This window comes from Sceloporus occidentalis, unplaced genomic scaffold, assembly GCF_023333645.1.
Source record: "Sceloporus occidentalis isolate IW3139 unplaced genomic scaffold, rSceOcc1.0.p SCAF_6, whole genome shotgun sequence".
Classification (NCBI taxonomy): domain Eukaryota; kingdom Metazoa; phylum Chordata; class Lepidosauria; order Squamata; family Phrynosomatidae; genus Sceloporus; species Sceloporus occidentalis.
Window position 1 is genome coordinate 70,927,537 of NW_028316986.1, and position 22,406 is coordinate 70,949,942.

Here is a 22,406-nt window from a genome sequence, read left to right on the forward strand (position 1 = left end):
CCAACTCGATGACTCTATGAGACATGGGTTGGCCAAGAATAAGAAAAGAATATGTAGCACCACAGGAAGAATTAAAAGCCCAAATAATAAAAGTGCAGCAACACTTGTTCAACTCCTGCTCAGGATGAACACATTTTAAGCCCTAAAGTACTTGGCTCTTATTTTTGACCTAAGCATTTGCTGCTTGACGTAGTTCAGTCCAGAGATGAATAGAAGACAACCTTGCCCCTCCCCCTTATCATAGGTAGGTGGATCAAAGTGTGGTAATGATGAATGTGTAAGGTCCCAAGGATCTTTGCCTATGTAATATTTCCTGTTAAATTTATTGTAAATATTTGAATTGTGAATATTTTGATTAAAATCAACAGGATGTTCTATATATGCAATAGAAGAAAATGATAGGAAGGAATATGCTCATAGAATAATCACACTCTTATAAATTAATTTAGTGTAAGAAGGCCAAAAAACATAGGGGCAGCCTCCAGCTGCCCCTTCTTCAGCCAGATCTGGGCCACGGCAACCTCACGCCTCAGCCCCAATCCAGCTTTCCAAGGATGCAAAAAGGAGCCGCAAAAAGTGGCTCCTTTTTGCGCCCTCAAAAGGGCGCCATAGCTGCTGTGGTGCAGCTATATGGTACCCTTCTGTGCTGTGTCATCTGGACGCAATGCCAGAGGTGCGTCATGATGCCACATGCCATCTGGAGTGGTGTGTGGCATCAGGGCACCTGTGGGCGGACTCGGGTATGCGGCATCAGGGCGCTACACCCCGACTCTGTCCCCAGTCTGGCCTTTCAGGCCGGTCTGTACAGGGCCTTAGTGAATTGTAATCCCATGTTGAATGATGTTCTAATTGCCTCTTGTAGGCTCCCAAGCCCTTAGGGGTCCAGGACATAATATCATATGAACTGTCACCCAGTGATTACATGACCTAACATAGCTAGGTTCTTGTTTTTATCTTTACTCACTGCAGTTTAAGAATTAATTTTAGTGATGCTAACACTGAAATCTTGTGCAATGGGATTTGATTCTGAGTAAATATGTGACACCCTAAAGGCTCCAGATCTTGTCTGATTTTGGAAGCTAAGCAGGATCAGCTCTGATTAGTACTCAGATGGGAGACCATCAATGAGTACAAGTGCTGTAGGCTGTATTTCAGAGGAAGGAACTGGCAAAAACCATCTTGAGTATTCCTTGCCTTAAAAAAAACCTATGAAAAATCATGGGGTTGCCATAAGTTAGCTTGACTTTAAGGCACATACACCAAGGAAATATGTAAAAGTGGGTCTTGATTTATGTCAAGGTTGTAATCCAGGACTCCTTTTAGATGTCTAATCCTCATTTAAAGCCACCCAAGTTGATGACCATTGTTACTTCCTGTGGTGGTAAATTCCATAACAGAATTATATAATGATCAAGTCTCTCTTATCCAAAATGCTTTGAACCAGAAGTGTTTGGGGTTTTGGATTTTTCATTTTTATTTGGGGATGGGGATTTTGGAGTTTTTGCATATACATAAGGTACTATGGAGATGGAACCCAAGTCTAAACATTATATTTGTTTATGTTTATATACACTTTTTACATTTAGCCTGAAAGTAATGTTTTATTGAATCATCAGAAAGAAAAGATATCACTATTTCAGTACCCCTGTGCAACCCTTCCAGAATAGGCTGTTTGCCCAATTACTGAACCCAAGAACCACAAGTCCACAGAGCCTCCATCTTATTGGAATTCAGCTTGTTTATTGGCCCTCATCCAGCCCATTACAGCATCCAGACACTGGTCCATCTTCTGTACAGCTCCAGTTGACTCCGATGACAAGAAGTAGAACTGAGTGTCATCAGCATACTGATGGCACCCCATTCCAAGCCCCCATGAACTCCCCCAGCAGCTCCATGGTAATATTGAACAGCATGGGAGATAAGATTGATCTCTGTAGGACCTCACAGCTTAATAGCCATTGGAGATGCTGTCTGATGATCACAAGGTCAACAGTTCAACAGTTGAAGTCCCAAGCACCATGAGATGGAGTGAATTCCTGTCACTAGTCCCAGCTTCTGGCAACCTAGCAGTTCAAAAGCATGTAAAATTGCAAGTAGTTAAATAGGTACCACTTTAGTGGGAAGGTAACAGCATTCTGTGCAGTCATGCTGGCCAAATGACTACAGAGTTGTCTTTGACAAATCTGGCTCCATTGGTTTAGTAACAGAGACGAGTACCACCTCCTACAGTCAGACACGACTTGCCAATAATGTCAAAGGGAAAATCTTTACCTTTACCGAACAGGAATCCTCCAATGCTACTATCTGGAACTGGTCCTCTAGTTAGGAGTGAACTATTCTAAAACAGTGCCTCCTGCTCCTATCCTGCACTGCCTGTCCAGTAAGATACCATGATCAATAGTATGAAAAACCACTGAGAGATCCAGGAAGATCAACAAAATAACACTCTCCCTGTCTTTCCTCCAGAGTAGATCATCAATCAGAGTAGCTAAGACTGTTTCAGTGCCATACTCTGGCCTGAAATCAGATTGAAATGGGTCCACATTATTCATTTCCTCTAAGAATGCTTGAAATGCCTAGCCAAGTTTCTCAAAAAAGGCCCTAACATGTGTGGGGTGGCATAGTAATAGTAATAAAAGTAATAGTAATAAAATTTATTCGGTCATTGACCAATATAAAAACAATTCACACAAGCAACATATCAATATAACAATAACAAATTAAAATATAAACTGATAGTAGACTGTACATGTACAGTATCAAACAGTTCTTTCTACACGGTAATAAAATGACCATTTGACAGTTGAGGGCGCAGTTTACAAACGATATAACAGAATTTAGCCACCTTAAGGGATACTGTAGAATCATTGTTGTCCAATAGGAGGCGTAAATAAAAGGAGTCAGGTTTGCCTGGGAATTTACACAGTAGTGGGCTAATCAATTGGTGACGAATGTCTCTATAGAATTGACAATAAAGGAAAACATGCTCATTGGTTTCAACAGTGCCCGAGCCACATGGGCAAAAACGGATTTGAAAAGGTGTTTTTTTAAATCTACCTTCCAACATGGCTGTGGGCAACACATTGAAACGTGCCAGAGTTAGAGCCCTTCTGAACTTCGGGAGAGTAACATGGAACAGATATGGAGCTGGGGAGGGGACCAAAACTTGAGCACTGAACATGACATATTTTGAAAGGGAAGTCGAGTCCATATATCTTTCTGCTTCTAGGATTTTTTGTTTAATAGTAGATTTGGCTCTATCAGTGTCAAGCTTTAAAATTTCATTTTTATTGAGACCAAGCTCATTTAATTTCTTAAGGAGGGAAATTTCCCAAGAGGATTTAAAGGAATCCAGGAAAATTAAATTTGTCAGACCTCCAGAAGTTTTATGCAATTTTTGCCAATAGGTGAGTATACTAATCCACAGACTAGATTCTATTTTAATAGTCCCAGCCTCCCTTCTGAGAACAGCGTTCGGAACACAATGGGCAACCTGAAAGATTCTCCTAAGGAACTTAGTTTGCACACGTTCAATTACATTTATGTTACTATATGGTCCCAATTGGGCTCCGTATAGCAATTGAGGGCGAACCTTGGCATTAAACAGTTTAATTGCGGCTGGAATGAACTGAGCACCTTTAGTGAAAAAAAAATCTTAAAATAGCCATTATAGTTCTTCGGGCATTACTAATGACAAGTTCTGAATGGGCTGTTCTCCTACCAGAGGTATGAAATACAATCCCGAGATATTTGAAAGTCTTAACCCGCTCTATATGTTGTCTATCAAGTCTCCATTGTCTCAATTTGGGGCGGTGAGCAAAAGTAAGAATCTTAGTCTTAGAGGAGTTAATTGTTAATTTCTCCTCTTTACAAAACAAAGCAAGAGAATTTAGGGCTCTTTTAAGTCCGATGGGGGATAATGAGAGGATAACGACATCATCCGCATAGAGCAATGAGTTGATATGCTTAGAATATTAGTTAATACAATATACAGCAGTACAAAAATCTTTATGTGTAAGCCAATTTTCAACCTTCCAGCTTCAGTGAGACTAGCTGCTTGGAGCCATTTCACTCAGGGGCTGTACAGACGGTGGCAGGATGCCACCCTTTTTTGCCCCGGGTTGGGGCCAAGGCAACCGCACGCCACAGCTTCAGTGGAGAGCAAAGGGAAGCCACAAAAAGGGGGTTCTTTTTAGCTAACTGGAAGGGGTGTCATAGCTCCCATGGGATGGCACGATGATGCTCCTTCCCCACTGTGCTGTTTGAGCACTGAACTGGAGTCACGCCATGATACCGCATGCCATCTAGAAGGGCACGCAGCATCATAGCGCGATGGGGGCAGAGTCATAGCATCCAGTGTGTGGACGCTGAGCCTCAACACACACAGTGCAGATGATAAGGGTAACAGGAGGTGACTAGTGAGGAAAAGGAAGCATGCAACACCTTTTTATTCAGTACTGTACCTCTAGCTAGGGAGGGACTAAAAAGGTTCCCTAAATCTTTTGGGGCTATCTCCTCCTTTCCCCTTGGACAACAACTCTACTGCCCCTCCTTGTGCAACACCTATTTCTTAATATTGGATCTACCATTCTACTGCAAATTCAAAACAACCAATCTCAGTTGTTACTCTCTTTGCACCCAGTCACCCTGTGAGCAGCAACTCAACAGTTGGCTGAGCAGCAACCAAGAAGCCTCTCACCCATGTCTGCCTTGTGGCAAAGGCCAGCTCAGGTTCTCAGTTGCTCTACTGGCTGCTTAGTTGCTGCTACCAAGGTGACTGGGTGCAAAGAAAGAAGCTTCTCCCCCAAAAAAGGACTCTCAACCCTTCTTTGCTAGTGTGGAGGGGGTGCAGCCAGCTTCCCACTTTTCTCCTCAGGGAGGAAGGACTCTCAGTCAAAGAGAAGCGAGAGACGAGAAGGACTCTTTGAAGATTGACCTTGGATGCTCCTCCCCTTTCCTCCCCAGAGACATGCCTTCCCCACACAATTTCAGGTCACCCTCTTAATCTCTCTCTCTTTCTAGGCTGTTCGACAGTGGAACAAACTCCCTCAGAGTGTAGTGGAGTCTCCTTCCTTAGTGGTCTTCAAACAGAGGCTGGATGGCCATCTGTCGGAGATGCTTTGATTGTGATTTCCTGCAGGGCAGGGGGTTGGAGTGGATGGCCCTTGTGGCCTCTTCCAACTCTACAGTTCTATGATTCTATGATTCTTTCTCTCTCTCTCTCTCTCTCTCTCTCTCTCTCTCTTTCTCTTTCTCTCTCTCACACACACACCGTTTCTGGAAAGAGGAAACCCTTAAAGTAAACAAGGTTTGGCTACCAGTCCTGAAAAATAGCAAGAAGAAGAGTCAACAAATGCAAATGAGAAATGTCCCAGGGTGAGGGGTTTCCCAGCAGACAACGAGCACTAATCAAGCAGACACTAATCCTCCTTTGCAGACCCTCCCACCCTTAGGCCTGCCAGTAGCATCAGAACAATATATAGTTGTCCCTCCATATTTGCAAGGGTTAGGGGAACAAGACCCCTGTGAATATGGAAAAACTGCAAATAACAAAAACACTGTTTTTACCTGAGAGGACACCTCTCTAGGAATCTCTAGGTCCTCCAGTGCAACTCTGTGGTCAATGTCCAACCTACACTGACCATAGAATGGCACTGGAGTAGCTACAAATGGTCTTTCAGTGCAACTTTTAGTTACAGTTGACCACAGAGTTGCACTGGAGGACCTAGACAGCCCTAGAGAGAACATATTAATGAAATCCATGAATAATCAAATCCGCAAATATCAAAGCCGCAAATATGGAGGGATGACTGTACATGCAAATCACTCCTGTCTTCCCAGGTTCACACAGTATATTTATACCCAACTCCTTTCCAGGCAAGCATTCTCTGAAGATGCTAGCCACAGATTCTGGCAAAACCTCAGGAAGAAAATCTTCTAGAACATGGCCACATAGACCGAACAACGCACAAAAATCTATTGTTTCTTCTGCTACCTCTTCTCTCATCACTGTCCACCACCACCACATGCTCTGAACTCTTCACTCCAGTCAGTCTGTCTCAACATGGTGCTGCAAGAGTGAGCTCACGCAGGCAGGCAAAGGGTGGGAAACACCACCACAGAAAACTATCAACTAGGCTGCTTTTTCAGGGACCCCACAATGAGAACTTCCATGCATCCCTTATCCCTACTATGGTTCCCCATGTCTTTCTTGCATGCCAGTACTTTGACTGAAAGTCCCACTGGAGCACCCCTTTCCCTCACTCCTCCCTGAATCTTTCCACCACTCCTAGTGAGCGCATTTTGAGAATCACTGGGCTAGACCATTTGCATCAGTTGAGCAGCTGTTAATCTGGCTGTGTTTATGACAACCAGAAGTAGAATATATTATATATAAAATAGCAAGCTTATATAAAATTTGTTCATTTTCAAACTATGGAACCTAGTCTTGGGAGTATCTTATTATAGCATTTTCATTTGCTTCATTTACAGTCAGAAAAGCATTGGTTCCCAAGCACCATTAAGTCATCCCTAAAGATTCCCTAGTATGGGAGCTTCCAATATATATATTGTAATGCAGCGAGAACCCGGTAACCATGAGCCAAGGTGGAGATGGAATGATGGGCATGAGTTTGGATTTGCTCTAAAAATACAGCACTGGCCTTACCATTGGGCAGCCAGAATATGACTGGTACAGTGCACCTGCACCGTACACGGGCGCGCTATACGCCACTTCAAGCTTACGCTGAAGCCATGCGGCAATAAAACACATGGCGTACAAGCCCATGGCACGCACCCTGTGCGGCACCACAAGCACGCGCCCATTGTTTTCAATGGGGCACAAGCATATGCGCAATTAACCTTATGCAGGGGATCTGGAATGGATCCCCCGCATAAGGAAAGGGTCCACTGTAGTTTGCTTTGTGTTTTATACATGTTCCAAATGTTCTGTGAGCCCAAATATTGGGCAGATCCAGAGACAATACACGTGAAGTATTACAGTGTGGTTAAAAGAGTTCATATTTTACTGAGCTGGTATGGTGTAGTGGTTGAAATGTTGAACTATGCTGAATCCCTGGTCTGCCATAGAAGCCCACTGGTTGACTTTGGACAAATCACACTTTTTCATCTAAAGAAAAAGGCAATGGCAAACCTCCTTTGAATAAATCTTGGCCAGAAAACCCTATAATAGGCTACTACAAGTCAGGGTTGACTTGAAGGCACCTAACAGCAACACAATGTAGGCAGGATACAGACCGCCCCTTTCCCCGATGGATCGGGGCCTGAGCTACCCCGATCCGCTGCTTTTCCAGGCCATGGGGAAGTGGCTAAACGCCGCTTCCCCGCGGCATGGAAAGGGGTGTCCTTGGGGCTTCATGCCCCAAGGACACTCCGACAGTGGCAGGGAGACAGAGAAAGAGGCCACTTGGCCCCTTTCTCTTCAGTATCGCCGGCACGGCCATGTAAAGGCTGCACCAGCAAAACAGCACAAAAAGAGCTCTGTTTTGGAGCTCCTTTCAGTAGTGCTGAAAGTGCACCACAAGCGCCCTTTAGCGGTGCCAATACATAACAGCCGTGCCATGCCATTTGGACACAACGCGGCCGTTACGTCAAAATGGCAGCGCCCATGTAGACAGGGTGCCGCCATTTTGACGTACTCAGTATGTCCTAGGGTTACGGAGCGTCTGAAAAGGATGCTCCCAGGCAACCCTAGCACGTACTGAGTACGTGCTATCAGGCCCATCTGTACAGGGCCTTTATTGAGCTAGTTAGTGCAGTTTGGACAGTGTTTCACTTTCCCTAAGTATTGAATGCCAGCATGGTGAATCTGAAAAGACATGCATACAGGATCAGGTACTTTAGAATACCCTAGCTTGCTTTGACCCTGGAATTTCATTTTCCGTTTGAATATACTAGTTATAGGAAGGCTGTTTAACTGCACAGCTTTTGCATTTCTCTTAGGATGAATCTGTCTTGCAAAGTAAGACAGAATAGCTGGTTCTGATCACAACATAGGGCTAGGTTGTATGAGCCCAACAATTGGTCAAATTGGTTTTTTGGATTACAGATCCCAGAATCCACCAGCCAACATAACTGTTGGCCGGAGAGTTCTAGGACCTGTATTCCCAACCACTCCCCATCCCCACAACAGCAGCTTTTCCAAGCTCTGCATGAATCTTTCTCAACGTTACTAGAACTTCAGAACGAGCACAAACCAGATGTTTGTTTTGTTTAGCCCAAGCTTCTATTTCCAGCAGCCAGGTCTAAGATGTTTATCAGCAGGATGTAATGGGTAACAATACTGCCCTGTGCTTTACCCTGGCATCTAGTATATTGAGAAATATGAACGTAATGCTGGTTTATTACATAGCACAACACATTGCTATGTTATGTCTCATATCCATCCAAGTGCAGTGTAATTTACTAATCAGGTGCTGGAGAGAGGAAAAAAGTCTTTCTTCCTCGCCACATACTTTTACTAATACTCCTAAACCCACAAAGGCGCGTGATTGCACTTTTTCTGATTCACCTTTTGGAAAGCTGCCCACACTATGGGGCTGTTTACTGTTGACTTTGTAATCTTGTGAGTGGTAGTCTTAACTATTTCTCTCCCCCCCCCGCCGCCAATCTTTGTTTGCATCTTGCACTGTTTTCTCTAACTCACTTTCCAAATACTATTGTGTTTTTAAACACTGAGCACCTATGTGGGTCAGACAAATGGGCAGAAAAACAAAATAGAAGATAATATTGGGCTATGATTCTTGGCATGGGGGACAAAAAGAATGATTCAAGAGAAGGAAATGTGTGTGGAGTAGATGCTACTTCCCTGAAGCTGAGATAACTTTCCAGAGGTTTGCATACTCTCCTACAGTGTAATGTAGCCAGCCGCTAATCGCGGAAAGAGCTGACTAATGGCAGAATTACTTATGACTACGTTGCTTTGAATGCTGACATGCTTGGCTGTTAGTGCTGCTCTCTGGAATGAAGATAAAGATATGTCTTTAATGAACAAGCTTCCCTACTGCTCAGTACTTCCACATTTTATCCCTCTGAATAAACGTTGAGGATTTATGTTTCTCAGGTTAGAGGGAGAGAGAAAAAGTTTGGTGTAATTCCTGACACTATTTGCTGTTGTCTCATTTTCGTGGTGGAGCTGGTATGAGAAGTTTACAGTTGGTTCTGCCATGAACAAGCAACTACTGTCAAACAAGATGCCACCAGAGTTTAGGAGCATGTGTGTGCTGCTGCCAAACCGAGACCAGCTCAACGTGACTGTCGGGGTAAGTGAGTTTAAACTTCCATCTCAGATCACGCTGTGAATGACACAGATTGGTGGCTATTGTACTCAAGTAGCCAGTGTAAATGAAGTTTCTGATTGCTTGATTGTGAAGATAAAAAATTGCCAGCCAAAAATCCCATAATTATCGAAAAATTGGCAGTTGCCTTTCACTTAAGTCTTTCCCTAAACAGACCAGGTGATAATGCTTTTTTCTGGAAGGAATTTGTTGACTCTTGTATCTATTCTTAATGAAATTCTTTTTTCAATTTGTTACATAGCAAAAAATTGCTTACATATGAGTAGACCCAAGTGGACATTACCAAGTGGCTTTTCCTTCATGTCTGCTGACCCAGACATTTAGTTTGGGTGTTTTTCCAATGCAGCATACTTTCTTCAATATGGGGGGGGGGGGGGAGATATTTTACTGTCTTATCTCTTTATAGCAGCTCAATGCAAAATGGTAAAATATTTTGCCCCTACAGAATTATGAAACGTAGGCTAAGATTAAGAGAGAGAGTGGTGGAACATTATGGCTGTGGTGGCTCTTTTGCACTAAAGATATATGAAGAATTTGCTTCCTATAGTCTGTTATTGATTTTAAAAGTCCAGGATTCCATTCCTGTACTTTTAAAACTAGTATATTAAAGGGGGGAGGATCTTATTACCAGAGGCAAATTTCTGTAAAGAGCTGGTAGGGTTTATTATTATTATTATTATTATTATTATTATTATTATTACGGTGTGCACCTGCTGGGCCGGGTCCCTTTTGAAAATGCACATATTTTGGGTCAGCCAGCATCTTCTTGCCATGTACAGACCTGCCTGTTTTCCTTTTCATCTATTCTGTCAATAAAATGGCCATTGAAAAAGAATAAAAGAAAAGAAGTGAAAGCTGATTAAAAGATCTGTTGCTGTTGACAGGTATAAAGTTACAGAGCACTTTAAAGGCATCTCTGGAGAGAAATGCACAGAGCTGTACATGTTCAAAGTAAACTATCAAAGGGACTTGGCGATATTCTCCCACTCAGTGATTCACTAATGTGGTCCTTCAAAGAGGTTTCAGAAAAAGAAGCATAAATAGCCAAGGGGATATGTTAGGGTGTCACTCCATTTCATCATGCCCTTTGCAGCTGAAGAATTAAAGGAGGATTCATACAACTGTGTCTGTTTTGATTTAATTTTACCGTGAATTTCTTTCCAAGCTATTCAGTGGGAGTCTTTTTCCTCCCCTCTTTTACACACTTTTTTGCACTCAAATAGGAGTATTTGTTACCATTATGATTCCTGCTTTCCTTCTCATCTTCCCTTCCTTTTTGGTTACCATTTCAGTCTCCTGTTTTCTTCCACTCTCTCACTTCAGATCATGAGATTCTTGTCTCAACATTGTCTTCTTGATGCCTCGGGCACATAGGCCAGGAGATGACAAGTTGGTTCCATACACTTCCAGTGGTAGGACTACAACTATCAGAAACACCATTCAGTTTAGTTAAATGACCAGGGATTGTGGAAGTGGAAGTCTAAAACAAGTAGAGATGTAACATTTCTGGAAATTTCAAAGCCATGGGGGGCGGAAGAGGACTGGAGAGAGGATTCAAGGAGAATAATGGAAATTTTTAGAAAAATTGCAAAGCACAATATTAATACCTTTTCCAGGTTGAAAGACACTTTGCTGCTTTTGGAGTATAAAATGCATATAACTTAATTTGGTATAAAATTATCATGTTTAATAATATGCAAAATACACTATTTGGAATAGTGTTCCACTATTTGGAATATAATAAGAAATCAAACCTTTTTTACCTGAAATACAAGGAATCTCTTTGGTTCTATAAGTTTGAGAAGCAGGCACACCCATTCCCATAAAAAGAACAGAAAAGGAAATTTAAGATTAGAAATTGTAATAAGCTGTGCTATACAGGTTAAGTATCCTTTATCCAAAATGCTTGGGACTATTTTTTTTATTATTATGCCCTGATGCTCAGCCATAAGAGGTATCAGAGCAGCTTACAATTATTATTTTTAATTAGATGGTTCCATACCCTCAAGCTTACAATCTAAAAAGACACGACACAAAAGGAGAAGGGAATGGTGGTGGGGAAGGGGATCAGGTCCAGCAGTTCTTCTCTCCCTCTGAGGCCTGGACCAAGGCAGATGGACTGGAGGGAATGCTCTTCTTCTCAAGTATTTTGGATTTTTTAAATTTTGGAATATCTGTATTTGTGTATATATATACATACACATAATGAGATATCTGGGAGCCAAGTCTAAACAGAAAATTAATTGTTTCATATATACCTTATACATAGGGTTGCCATAACTGAGGAGCTCCGAACCGGGACAAATGTAGGACATGGCTTAAAAATGTAGGACCTTTTTTTTTTTAAAGGTCCTACATTTTAAAACCTTGTCCTCCTCCTCCTTCCTGGCTTGGGAGGAAGCCTCGGCCTCCTCTCAGGCCGGGAAGGATGCAAGGGCTGCTCCTCATCGCGGCGATCACCGCGGTGGGAAGCAGCCTCCTCCCGGCCCCCACTCGCTTTCCCGGCCTCTGTGAAGGCTTGGGCCTCCATAGAGGCCGGGAAGGAGGGAGGAGAGCGCCCGCGATCGCGGCGATCGCGGCGATCGCGGGCGGCCCCCACTCCCTTTCCCGGCCTCTATGGAGGCCCAAGCCTCCATAGAGGCCGGGAAGGAGGGAGGAGAGCGCCCGCGATCGGCGCGATCGCCGGCGCCCCCCACTCCCTTTCCCGGCCTCTGTGGAGGCTTGGGCCTCCATAGAGGCCGGGAAGGAGGGAGGAGAGCGCCCGCGATCGCCGCGATCGCGGGCGCCCCCCACTCCCTTTCCCGGCCTCTGTGGAGGCCCAAGCCTCCATAGAGGCCGGGAAGGAGGGCCAGGGCCGCCTGTCATCGCGGCGATCGCCGCGGTGGCAAACGGCCTCCCCCTCCTTCCTGGCCTGGGAGGAAGCCTCGGCCTGCTCCCAGGCCGGGAAGGAGGCGGAGGCCGCCCCTCATCGCGGTGATTGCCGCGGTGGGAAGCGGCCTCCTCCTCCTCTCGGTCTGGGAGCAAGCCTCGGCCTGCTCCCAGGCCGGGAAGGAGGCGGAGGCCGCCCCTCATCGCGGTGATTGCCGCGGTGGGAAGCGGCCTCCTCCTCCTCTCGGTCTGGGAGCAAGCCTCGGCCTGCTCCCAGGCCGGGAAGGAGGCGGAGGCCGCCCCTCATCGCGGTGATTGCCGCGGTGGGAAGCGGCCTCCTCCTCCTCTCGGTCTGGGAGCAAGCCTCGGCCTGCTCCCAGGCCGGGAAGGAGGCGGAGGCCGCCCCTCATCGCGGTGATCGCCGAGGTGGGAAGCGGCCTCCTCCTCCTCCTCCTCCCTGGCCTCGCTGGGGCCCGGGAGGGAGCGTCTCCGCGGCTGGAGCTCCAACCGCGGAGAGCCCTCCCAGGCCTCAGAAAGGCCTTGGAGCCGCGGCGGCGGCAGAGGTGGCCGCGGTGGGCGGGGCCGTCCCGGTTTGGGCGCCAAACCGGACCGGGACCGGGATGGCACCGCCCAAACCGGGATTGTCCCGCCGGGGGGCGGGATATGGCAACCCTACTTATACACAAAGTCTGAAGGTATTTTATACAATATTTTTAGTAATTTTGTGTATTAAACAAAGTTTGTGTACACTGAACCATCAGAAAGCAAAGGTGTCACTATCTCAGCCATTCATGAAAAAAGTTTTGGATTTTAGAGCATTTTGGATTTTTGGGTAAGGGATACTCAGCCTGAAGAAAGACTTCATTATGAGGGGATGGAGCTGTAGATGTGTAAAGTACATGTATGTGCGTGAAGCTGTGTTAGTTTATTGTAGCAAAAACAGTAGAAAGCATCATATGGTATCTTAAACACAGAGGTGTTGTTTTTTTTTAAGTGTTAGTGAGATCTGAAATACTGAGTGTGTCTCTAAAAGGCAACTTGTTCCAGCCATCCTAATATACAGGCTGAGTCTTCCTTATCCAAAATGCTTGAGACCAGAAGTGTTTCAGATTTTAGATTTAAAAAAATGAATATGTTCATATACATAATGAGATAGCATGTCTACAGTTCCTAGGAATAGTAGCATCACCAATGGGAAGGAATTATGGAAGCTACAGTCCAACAGTACCTAGAAGGCCACTGTTGCCCAGACATTCCTTAATCATGTTGAGAGCTCCATGCTCATGGTGAGTGGAAGCAGAAGTGGGCAGGGCCATTCCCTTTCTCTCTGTCTGCCAACCCATCTTTTTTTCTTCTTCCTCAAACCTAACAAGCTGGGAAAGACAGATGGATGTCATAAGAGGTTTAAAATTATTGTTTGTGGGGTCCCTTCACACTAAACAATTATAGCACTGATTCTACTTTTAACTGCCATAGTAACATCCTATAGAAATTGTGGGATTTGTAGTTCAGTGATGCACTAGAGATGTCTGACTGAGAAGTCTAAATACCTCTTCCTAAACTACAAATCTCAGGATTCCATAGGATGTGCCCATGGCACTTAATGTGGAATCATAGCACTATATCTGTATAGTATGAAAGGGCTGCAGTTCCATTATTCCGTTCTTTTCATTACTCTGTCCAGATTGCTATTGTTTCCACCTTTCCCGATGATTTGAGTCAGTTTCTTAAAGTGACTCTTCCCTGCAATTTTCATTACTCTTTTCTTTCAATTGCCCCCTTCCCTCAGAGTGTAGTGGAGTCTCCCTCCTTGGAGGTCTTTAAATAGAGGCTGGATGGCCATCTGTCAGGGATGCTTTGATGGTGAGTTTCTGCATGGCAGGGGGTTGGACTGGGTGGCCCTTGTGGTTTCTTCCAACTCTATGATTCCCCCTCCTTCTTTATTTTTGGGCTCCCATCATTTGCATAAAAACATAATGTGGTCCACAGGTTACTCAACTCCTTCATTACAGAGAAAATCCACAGCCCAACACATATGAGTAGTTGCCCATGCATTTTTCAGACATGAGTTCTTTACATGCATCTACCTCTGCTCCAATGACCATCAGACATGGCTTGCCTCACCCTGCATTTCAGAGTGCTGTGCAAGTCCTTCATTAATCCTTGAAGCATGGGAGAGGCTTCGAGAAGCCAAAGGATAGATCTTTCTTTTGATAAACAAGGGAGTTGTTCATGATTTTGCCATTCTCTTTCCTAATGTTTTGAGAGATTCTACATGAATATATTCCTCAGTGCTGAAATTCTTTCCTTTTGTTTTTAGATAGATCTTGGTATGGATTTGCTTCTCTTCCTACTTTTCAAACCTGTCTTTCTTCCCTTTTCACAGTAGTATGTGATGGCTTTAAAAATTCTTTCAACACTTGCTTAAAGGCCTTCTCTTTCTCATCCACAGTATCAAATACTTATGCTGTTCCTGAAAGTGTTTCCACATTCCCTTGATTCTATGAAAGGATAGTTTTCAGGCAAAACAATATGTCTGAAAAACACAGCCTCTAGATGGCTTCTGTCAGCTGTTATAAGAAAAACTGAAGGGAGGTAGAGACACTTTGTACAAATTATCAACTAAAACAGTTTATGCTCTGAAATGCTTACACAACTATGTGATTATGTGCCATTTCCTTTTTACTTCCCGAAATATATCACTTATTTTTAACTTTATATAATCTTCCTTACCCACTCTGGTGCCTTCCAGAAATTTGGGCTACACTGGTCATTGTCCATGTTGGTTGAGACGGATTAAAATTGTAGTTCCAAATATCTAGAAGGTACCAGAATGGGAAAGACTGAGGCAACCCTTTTCACCATACAACATGATTTATATAACCTGGCCTTATTTCTCCTTGAAACAGCACTGTGATAGACTTTGGCAGTCATAACAGGAAACCATAGTTTGTCCCAACCATAGTTAAGAAATTCCATCATGGTTTGAGCTTCCAAATATACAGCAGAGAAACCATTGTTTGCTTGTCTGCTCTTGTTCTCCATCTGCCCAGGAACAATTTCATAAATTCCCTTCTATATCTATGGTGCAGCAGCCTTTTGAAGTAGAGAAACCACTGTTTCCATAACACCAAAGCCTCTTGAAGTTGAGTAGTGGTCCAAACCATGGTTTGACAATAATGTGTGAATTCAGACATAACAAAAACCTCTGTATAGCATGAGTTGGAAACTGGGATTCCAGGCACTGATTTGTTGGCCCAAGAACAAATATGTTTTGAGGGTGGGCTTCAGACATTAAACCATTAAATCATGATTCAACTGCAGGAAGTATTGTTCCTGTTGTCTGAATTTAATGAGTGGCTTGCTCAAGAATGCACAGTGGATCCCAGTATGCACACGTATCAACTATCTACTTGACTTACACTGTCCCCTCTTGTACTGTACACCATAAGAAATTATCTAGTGCTATAGGGCTGTTTTACCTCTGCAGTCATACAGTGCTAATCCCTAAAATACTGGCCAGAATCTGAGTATTGCTTATTGATAACAGAGCAATAAATATCATAATAAAATCCAATAATAAATGCTTCCAGTAAGCCAAGAAATGGAATCATGTGTCACTTCAGATGTTGCTGGACTGCATATCCCAGCAGACGATCAGCTTAGTTAATAATGAGAAATGTAAGGAATTGCAGTCCAGCATTAGTAAGCCGTGGGACAGTGTGTTCATTTCATGGTGTCTCATGTCATGATACAATGAATCACTCAGCCCTGAGGCAGTCCAAATTCCCTGCTGCAAAAGTTTGCACAGACTTGGACTTTGGACCTTCAGTTGTTGTTTTTAACTTCAGTGTCTATATATCTCAATGTTAGGCTGATTACATGCTTCACTTTCTTTTCATTTGTTTGTAGGTAAAAGCAACTGGACAAGAACTTTTTGACAAAGTTTGCGACATTCTGAAAATTAAAGATCCTCACTTCTTTGGCATCAGTGTTGTAAAAAGTAAGCATGGAAAGAAATCATTTGGTAGATATCCATGGCATTGATCTGTGCCTCTGTGCAAGAAAGCACTATAGTATAATTTGGTTACCATGGGTGCGTTACAAACTGCCTGAAAGCGGCGGTCTGCCGGCTCTACCGGTTGCCGTGTCCGGGACCTGCAGTGGCCAAACTGCGCGGTTCCCGGACGCGGCAAAAAAACCCCCGAAAATGGCACTTCTTTTTGCGCCCCGGAAGTGGCGCCGTAAGGTGCTAGTCGCGCACTCACGGCGTCACTTCCGGGACACGACATGCGGACGCCACACATCCGCTACGTCAAAATGGAGGCTCCTGTGTGGAAGGGTGCTGCCATTTTGTACGTACCCAATACATACTAGGGTTAGGGGCGTCAGGAAGTGATGCCCCTTCCTAACCCTAGTACGTCCTGGGGACATACTATAGGCGCGTCTGTAACACGCCATGGGCATCATTAAAAATCATGTCAGAGACTTTATTCATTCATCTATGAATACATGTATTGCAGAAAGGAAGGGGGTGCATTTTTATTTCTTCTCCCCATCCCACCCATACATGTTCTGCCTGCCACTTTTTCATTAAGGCACAATTAGACAAAATTATAAGAGAATACTATTACCGTATATACTTGTGTATAAGTTAACACCATGTATAAGTCAAGGGCAGATTTTGGGGCACAAAATAAGGGATTTTGATATGGCCCATGGATAAGTTGAGGGTATAGTTTGGGTCTCAATGCCCTTCCCATCTACAGCCCAGCTGTCCCTTTTGGAGACAGTCAAGCTGGGGAGGGAGCTTCAGAGGGTAGCGCTTGCTCTTCCTCCTCCTCTGTATCTACTGTCCCTTCGGAGGACACCCAGTCTTGGGAAGAGGAGGGAGGCAAGTGTTTGATCCCAGACTCTGGAGGACACTGGGACCAGGAGAAAGGAGGGAGCAAGCCTTTGCACCCAGGACTTTCCCTGGTGCCAGCGTCTTCCAGCCTCTGGAGGACACTGGGACCAGGGAAAAGCAGGGAGCAAGCATTTGCTCCCAGGTCTTTCCCTGATGCCAGCGTCCTCCAGCCTCTGGAGGACACTGGGACCATGGAAAAGCAGGGAGCAAGCATTTGCTCCCAGGACTTTCCCCAGCCTGGCTGTCACATCGGGAGAAAGCCAGGCTGCGGAAGAAGCTTGAGGGGCAAGCCTAATACTGTATTGCCCCATATATAAGTGTACCCCAGTTTTGGGGGGTAACTTTTTGGGCAAAAAAATTTCAACTTATAGTTGAGTATATATAGCAACTCTGGGGCCAGATTCAATTCATTTTTAAGACATAACTTGTAAAGTTGTTTTTGCTGAAATTTATGTTCTATAGCGAAGGCTGAGCACTGCTGTTGAGGACAGAGTCTTGGAGGTGTCTCATTCACAGGGTCATCATGAGTTGGGGCTGACTTGAGGGCAGTTGAATTCAGATGTTTCTTGCACAGGTGTGCATTGCTAGTGGAGCAAGTGGTATGTACTGCATGTTCTCAATGCCCTTATAAAAGTTACTGTTCCAAGAGCATTGAACATGAGCCATACTCAGGTCTTCCAGTCTGTACTGGTGGATGGGCAGCAACTCTTCCCCCTTTGATATTTTCTTGCTGAGTGGGAAGGTATGAAAAGGAATTTGAACAGGGTTCTCCATAGCTTCACCTGTTCCTTCACATTGTGGGGGCTGAGGGCTACTCTCTGCCCACATCCAGTTGGCTTCTCCATGGACAAAATCAGTTTGCCTGAATAGGGCTAGTGAGTGTGGGTGTTCTGGAAGTGAACCCTGCTACCGTTTGAGCACATGTGCCCCAGAAAAGAAAAGCAATGCTGTACTTGCTGCTCCCATCAGAGTGTTTTGTAAATGACACTTAAATATGCAGGCTTGCGTGCATATCCAAGCCTCTTTCTTTTTATCCCCACCACTTCTGCTTTAATCGGATTGAATTGTGCTCACATTTCATTTAATCAAAGGAACACATCAAAAAAAGAGGCAACTTAAGCACATGACAGGAATCTGTTAATTTCACCTTTAATCCTTGGCAGGGAGGAGGGGATCACTGCTTTTATGTGAGAGAAAGTTGGAGTGAAGGAGGGCCTTCCGATTCTGTAGCTGAAGGATTACGCTGCAGGTTGGCATTTTGAAAATATTAACCTCATTAGAGTTGGAATGTACTGCTGCATTCCTGCACCAAAGGGTGGATGATGGTCGAAACAGCAGAGTGGGGAGAGGGGGAGTAAGAAAAAGGAGGGTTCTTGGCAGAGAAAGGCAGGGAGATTGCTCACTGTTTATGGAATTCTAAAGTAGCTTAATGAGTTTTGCCTTCGCGTTCTCCGCCCTTCCATACACAAATAATACTCAGTTTCTGTGTTTAGTCATCCCTTCCCAGAAATGCACCTGAACAGTTATGCAGTTCTGTGTCCATTTCAAGATAAATAACATGGGATGTCTCCACAGCTCAGTTGCAAACATTTAACGCACAATAGGGTGCACCTACTAACGCTAAGAAAAATTAGTGTAGGACCCTTGACAGGTTCCTCTGCTGACATGGAAGTGGAGAGAAGCAAGTGTCTTTGTCCACCTCAGTGCTGGCCCTACATGGGAATAATGGGTTGTGCAGACCACCTCCATCTTCGCCAGATCGGGGTCGTGGCAACCACAGTTCACAGCATCAATCTGGTCTTTCCGCGGCACAAAAAGGAGCTGCAAAAAGCATGGAAAGGGTGCCATAGCAGCCAGTACCGCAGCTTTATGGTACTTCTTTGGCGCTGCATCATCTAGAGGAGCACAGTGATGCTGCATGCCTTGTGGTGCAGCAGGCAATGTCACACCGGTCTGGGGCAGAGCCGGGGCATGTGTCATGTGGACACCACATCCCAACTCTGCCCCCAGTCCAGCCTTTCTCACTGGTCTGCACAGCCCCTAAGCTTTCCTCTACTCTGCAGTGGCAGAGAATCAGGTACTGAGGGGCTGAACCAATTGGGAGAAAGGGGTGGTGCTGCTCCTTTCTCCCCCGCATAGAGGTCGCAGCAAACACGCCACAGCCTCCAGGAGCCCTAAAAAGAACCTGCTTCCACAGGCACGCAATGATGACATCCGTGTGGTGCAGCGCTGTTCGGGCGCTGCACTGAGCAGACATCTTTTCGTGCCCCATGTGGACGGGCACGTGAAATGATGGCACCTGCATGCCGATAGTAGGGCTGGGCACGTGTGGACGCTCAGTCCTACATAACCCTAATTTTGGTCCCAGACCAGTGCAAAGCACCAGTCTGTACCAGGCCTAACCTTTAGGACTAAACTGCACATGTAGTAAAACATTTATTTGAATTTAATGGTAGTATTTTGGGGGTGGAAATACTATTAGTTCTCAAGGGGTCAGTCATTACTGGGATCAGATCAGATTTGTAATGGGAGATTTAACCCTTTCGCCTGTACTCTGGCCCTACAGAAAATCTCTTTTCTGAATTTGGTATTAGTTTTTCAAGTGAGGAATCCCCCACAGATGGTAATGGGAGATATTTTTTTTTAATCAGGGGCTGGCCCAAAACATGTATCTTAATTAAGATATATATTGTTGTAGTTGTTGTATTCCTTCAAGTCATTTCCAAATTATGGTGATCCTAAAGTGATTGGAGATGAGATGCATACGCTGGTGTTGTTGCTGCAATTAAAACAATTCTATGTTTGTTAAGATATTGTTTATAACAAAACTTTATTTTATTCAGCTGATGGTTTTGAGTGTGGACCCTTCTTCACAAGCTGTTGCTTCTTCTTATCACTTTCTTGTGTTGGGGACAAGCTTCCAAGCATGCTGTAATGTATAAAATAAATAAAATTTTATTGTAAACAACAGCTTAACAAACATAGAAAAAAATTATTGCAACAACAACACCAGAGTATACCTCCCATCCCCAAGTATTTTACGGTGGGTTCCCCCCCTCCTTCATTTTCTCACAACTCTAAAGTGATCCTATCATGGAATTTTCTTTGCAAGTTTTGTTCAGAGTGGGTTTTCCTTTGCCTTCCTGTGAGGCTGAGAGAATGTGACTTGCCCCCAAGGTTACCAAGTTGGTTTCAATGGCTGACCAGGGATTCAAAACCTGATTTCCAGAACAGCAATGCCGTGCTTGAACCACTACAACATATTGGCTCAATATAAATATTTATATCTCACTTTATATATGAGGATCATAGGGCAGCATACAACACATTGGAACAATTTAAAACAATTTAAATCAATAAAAAATAAGTTAAAAGCTAAATGCAAATTAAACCAATGAAATTACTTGTAGTTGGAAATTACTTGAAGGCACACAGCAACAAGCTTTTTTGAACAACTCCTCACACCTCTCATTCATCATTCTGTGTTTTGAAGGGCTTATACCTTTGGTACAAGAAGGGCTGAAGCATGCCCTGAAAAATGGGGACTCTGATCTTGAATACACTTACCTGGGAGTATATGCCATTTAACAATAAGACATCTTTCTGAGTCAGCTTGTACCAGATGGTTCTGCATATCACCATATGGGTTATGCTCACCATGCTATGTTCCTTGGAGTAAAAGGAATTAGGGATTTGAAGAATATTTTCAGGGTTTTTTTCCTGATCAACAAATGGTGTCTCAACACATTTCAACATGTTTGGAGATTTTTTGTATTTTTTATTATTTATTTTGATTTATTTAATTTATTTATATCCCACCTTTCTCCTTGTGCAGGATCCAAGGTGGCTTATAAACATTTACAATATTTAAAGAACATGTTATAGCTTCCTAGTTTTTCTAGATTTTCTTGGAAAAACTTTTTTTGCAGAAAAACATATGTGCTTTGTACAAAAAAGTAGTTGCCCCCACATTTGCTGTTTTAAAATGCCAAAAAATGGCTAATGTGCAAAACATCTTGTAATTCGATCCAGTAGTGTGAAAATCTGAAATTATGCAATCTCTGTGTGAAAACAAACAAAGCAAAAACTTGCATTGCTAATAGAAATCTATGTAGCATTAGTTCTCATTTTTTCTTTGCTATACAGAGAATATAGAGTAACCGAGGCCTATGCGGGGTAGCTGTTTGAACTGGAGGGAGAGTCTTTTCAAAAAATGAAAAAAGAATTTGATGTAAATTATTCACTTCAATTATTAATATTCAGTTACTAACTTTAGAAGAAAGGGGGTTCAACACACTGCTAAAAATATCACATGTCCTAGCAGTTCCTCTGTTTCCCTTTCAGACAATGAATATGTATTTATTGACCTGGAGCAGAAGCTTTGTAAATACTTCCCAAAGGAGTGGAAGAAGGAAACAAGCAAAGTATGTGCCTGGCAGGGCTTGGTTTGGACACTAAATTATTGACAATTGCTGCACACTGAAGTTTATCTTTGAAACTAAAACTAACATTCATTTTTGTGCCCAATATCAATCTTCTTGCTTATGGATTTATTCCTACTGTTGCTTCTGTAGGTCTTAAAATGTTGTCCTATCCGCATTCGCTGAGAAGTAAACCCCATGTAAATTCTCAAATAAATGTGAATTATATTACTTATCTTGTATTGTGTATTGTGGCTTAGGACCTTTTCATACTTCACAGTGACAGCACTATGATTCCATTTTCACCAACTGCAATGGCTGTGTCTTATGGAAACCTGGGATTTCTAGTGTGAGGAGGCACTAGAACTCTCTGGCTAAGAGTTTTAAATGCCCTTCCCTCCACTGCAAATCCCCAGGTTCCATAGTCTAGAACCATGTCAGTTAAAGAAGAAACATAGTGCTATAATTATGTGGTGTGCAAGGGCCCTTAGGAGCAAGGTCATGTCTTCCATCTACTCACATCAGTGGTGTTTCATTGTAGATCTATTTATCTGGTGCCAGTTTGCTGTACTGCTTACATTTAGGTTTTGTTATTATTGACAATCCCACTTTGAAACTCATTGTGGGAGAAAGGTGGGATATAAATCCTTGAAATAAATAAATATTACCCATACATCTTGGGGTAGGGAGTGATCCTTTACAGTGTGGATAAGTTCACCAGCTTTTCAGCCAACCTTTGAGGCTGTGCTTTAACAGTGATTTGATTTCTGCAGTTGACATTTGAAGCTTTTCATAGCTAGTATAGCTGTGGATACCACTTGCCAAAATGACAGCCAGCAGTTAAGGACAGAGGTGGAAAGATATGGAAGGTGCAGCAGCCAGTTTTTGGCTCCA

General features: G+C 43.7%; 1 protein-coding gene across 1 annotated transcript in view; it reads left to right on the top strand.

The window, feature by feature from the left end:
• The first annotated feature begins 8,635 nt into the window (after positions 1-8,635).
• The window catches only part of LOC149310913 (FERM domain-containing protein 6-like), a 47,259-nt gene continuing 33,488 nt past the window's right edge, over positions 8,636-22,406 (top strand). Inside the window, exons 1-3 of the mRNA XM_089529994.1 lie at positions 8,636-9,281; positions 16,098-16,188; positions 21,436-21,515. Of these exons, the coding sequence (XP_089386120.1) occupies positions 9,186-9,281; positions 16,098-16,188; positions 21,436-21,515 (267 nt within the window). The 5' untranslated portion in view covers positions 8,636-9,185. The remainder of the gene's footprint in view (positions 9,282-16,097; positions 16,189-21,435; positions 21,516-22,406) is intronic.